The following is a 2,354-nucleotide window of genomic DNA, read 5'->3' as shown; positions in this document are numbered from 1 at the left end:
CCAAAAAAAAAAAAAAAAAAAAAAAAAACGAACATGTATAATCAGGCATTTTGGGGCGAAAAAAACGACCATGTATAGTAAGGCGTTTTTTGCCGAAAAAAACGACCATGTATAAGTAAGGCGTTTTTAGCCAAAAGAAAACGAGCATGTATAGTAAGGAGTTTTTAGACGAAAAAACGACCATGTATAGTAAGGCGTTTTTAGCCGAAAAAAATGATCATGTATAGAAAGGCGTTTTTGGCCGAAAAAAACGACCAGGTATACATGGTCATTTTTTTTCAGCCAAAAACGCCTTACTTTTCATGGTCATTTTTTTCGGCTAAAAATGGGCTTAAAAACGCCTTCCTGTACATGGTCGTTTTTTTCGGACAAAAACGCCTATAGTAAGGCGTTTTTAACCCCCCCCAAAAAAACACCACGTATCGTAAGGCATTTTTAGGCCATTTTTAGCCGAAAAAAAAACGACCATGTATCGTAAGCGTTTTTAGCTGAAAAAAAAAAACCGACCATGTATAGTAAGGTGTTTTTAGCCGAAAAAAACGACCATGTATAGTAAGGCTTTTAAAGCCCATTTTTAGACGAAAAAAACCAACTATGTATAGTAAGGCGTTTTTGGCACAAAAACACCCGACCATGTATAGTAAGGCGTTTTTAGCCCATTTCTCTCCGAAAAAAACGACCATGTATAGTAAGGTGTTTTTGGCCGGAAAAAAACGACAGTGTATAGTAAGGCGTTTTTGGCACAAAAACGCCCAACCATGTATACTAAGGTGTTTTTAGCCCATTTTTAGCCGAAAAAAAAAACGACCATGTATCGTAAGCGTTTTTAGCTGAAAAAAAAAAACCCGACCATTTTTTGAAAGCCGTTTTTTTTTTTTTTTGCCGAAACCCCCCCACCCCCAATCTCTCGCAGTGAATCGGTCTCAGGGTTTTGACAGAGCCCTTGCCATGGAGCGTCAGGCACACCCGACTCAACATGTCAATCAGTTATGACACAGAACCACTGGACTAGACACAACAGAAAACATAAATCGATCATAAAGTTTCTGGTATTACACTTTGTTAATTCATTACAAAAGTCACAATTCCATCGAAAATGTATTATATTTTTTTTAAATAGGCCCAACAAGCAACGTAACAGGAAACATTTCGCAAACTCTCGCTCTGGTAAACATTAGCTAAACGACGTGAACGACTTTTCTGACAGCAAAAGTCAAAAAGCAAGCATCGACATCATCATCTTTTGACATGTGGCCATTTTGTACTGTACCTAATGAAATGTCCATTAAGTGTCTTCAGTTCTTTTGTCAGTGCAGAACCTGATTTGATCTTTTAAAATGCCACTTTCCAGCCAAAAGGATGGTATGCTTTCGTTCAACACTTTTCGCACGTAACCAGATGCTGCCTCTGATTGCGGTTACCCATCATGCACTGCGTCAAGGCCAGGCTTCGCGGGACGGTTTACTGGGAAGCGCACAAAGCATGAAAATAAGGGCAAAAAAAAAAAGAGGGCAATCAGTTGTATGTCAGTGCTGGAAAAGACAGAATCGAACACTTAATTGGAGTCATTTCATCTGTTGTGTTTGTCCGTTCACTGCTCCTGCGTTCCCCAGGAGATGTAGTCGGGCCTCGTGGCGGCGCTGTACTCATCCACCAGCTGCTGCACCACCTCGCGCGAGTTGTCCAGCTCGTCGAAGTTGTCCTGGAAGATATCCTCCTTGCGGAACTGCTCCAGGAAGGCCTCGCGCTTGCGCAACTTGTCGTACTGCCGACACGTCCGCTCGAACAGCTACAAGAGGACAGAGTGGCACTCAAATCCTGTCACGATAAGCAACTCTGAACAATTCTTTGAAAAAAACAAAATCACCTTCAAGTTGTATTTTTAATTCTCTGTAATCAATGTTCCATTTGAAATAAACGAGTACACAAAAAGGGCAATAAAGACCAAATGAAGTCCTCCAACAAAATACAAATCTGTTGCGTAAGCGTTGAGGTGAGACTTACGGAGGAGATGCTGGTGTGGTTGGCCATCATCAGGCCGCTGACGCGATGGGCGGAGGGCAGATACGGCGACTTCCTGGACAATGCCACCTGGATGCTGGCAGGACCCCAAGGGATGAAACTGGCCAGTTTACGCTCCCGGATCCTCTGGAGGCTTTTGTGCACCTGATAAAAAAAAAAAAAAAAAAGTCCAGTTTCACAATGGTGCTTTTGAAACACCGCCAAAATGACGACAACCGGGCTGTCTGAACATTTTCCTCCAAGGGCCACATTGACATTCTTTGTCCTAATTTTAAGAGAGAGAGAGAGAGAGAGAGAGAGAGAGAGAGAGAGAGAGAGAGAGAAAAATTTTT

The 2,354-nt window shown here is 42.0% G+C and overlaps 1 protein-coding gene across 1 annotated transcript in view; it reads right to left on the bottom strand.

The window, feature by feature from the left end:
* Nucleotides 1–1,090: 1,090 nt before the first annotated feature.
* tubg1 (tubulin, gamma 1) overlaps nt 1,091–2,354 on the bottom strand; it is a 4,944-nt gene continuing 3,680 nt past the window's right edge. Inside the window, exons 10-11 of the mRNA XM_019875779.1 lie at nt 2,005–2,207; nt 1,091–1,789 (exon numbers count right to left, since the gene is read on the bottom strand). Of these exons, the coding sequence (XP_019731338.1) occupies nt 1,592–1,789; nt 2,005–2,207 (401 nt within the window). The 3' untranslated portion in view covers nt 1,091–1,591. The remainder of the gene's footprint in view (nt 1,790–2,004; nt 2,208–2,354) is intronic.

The sequence above is a fragment of the Hippocampus comes genome, unplaced genomic scaffold (genome assembly GCF_001891065.2).
Source record: "Hippocampus comes isolate QL1 unplaced genomic scaffold, H_comes_QL1_v1.1 scaffold93, whole genome shotgun sequence".
Taxonomy (NCBI): domain Eukaryota; kingdom Metazoa; phylum Chordata; class Actinopteri; order Syngnathiformes; family Syngnathidae; genus Hippocampus; species Hippocampus comes.
Note: the sequence above shows the minus strand (reverse complement) of the source record. Positions and strands in the feature narration are given on the sequence as shown.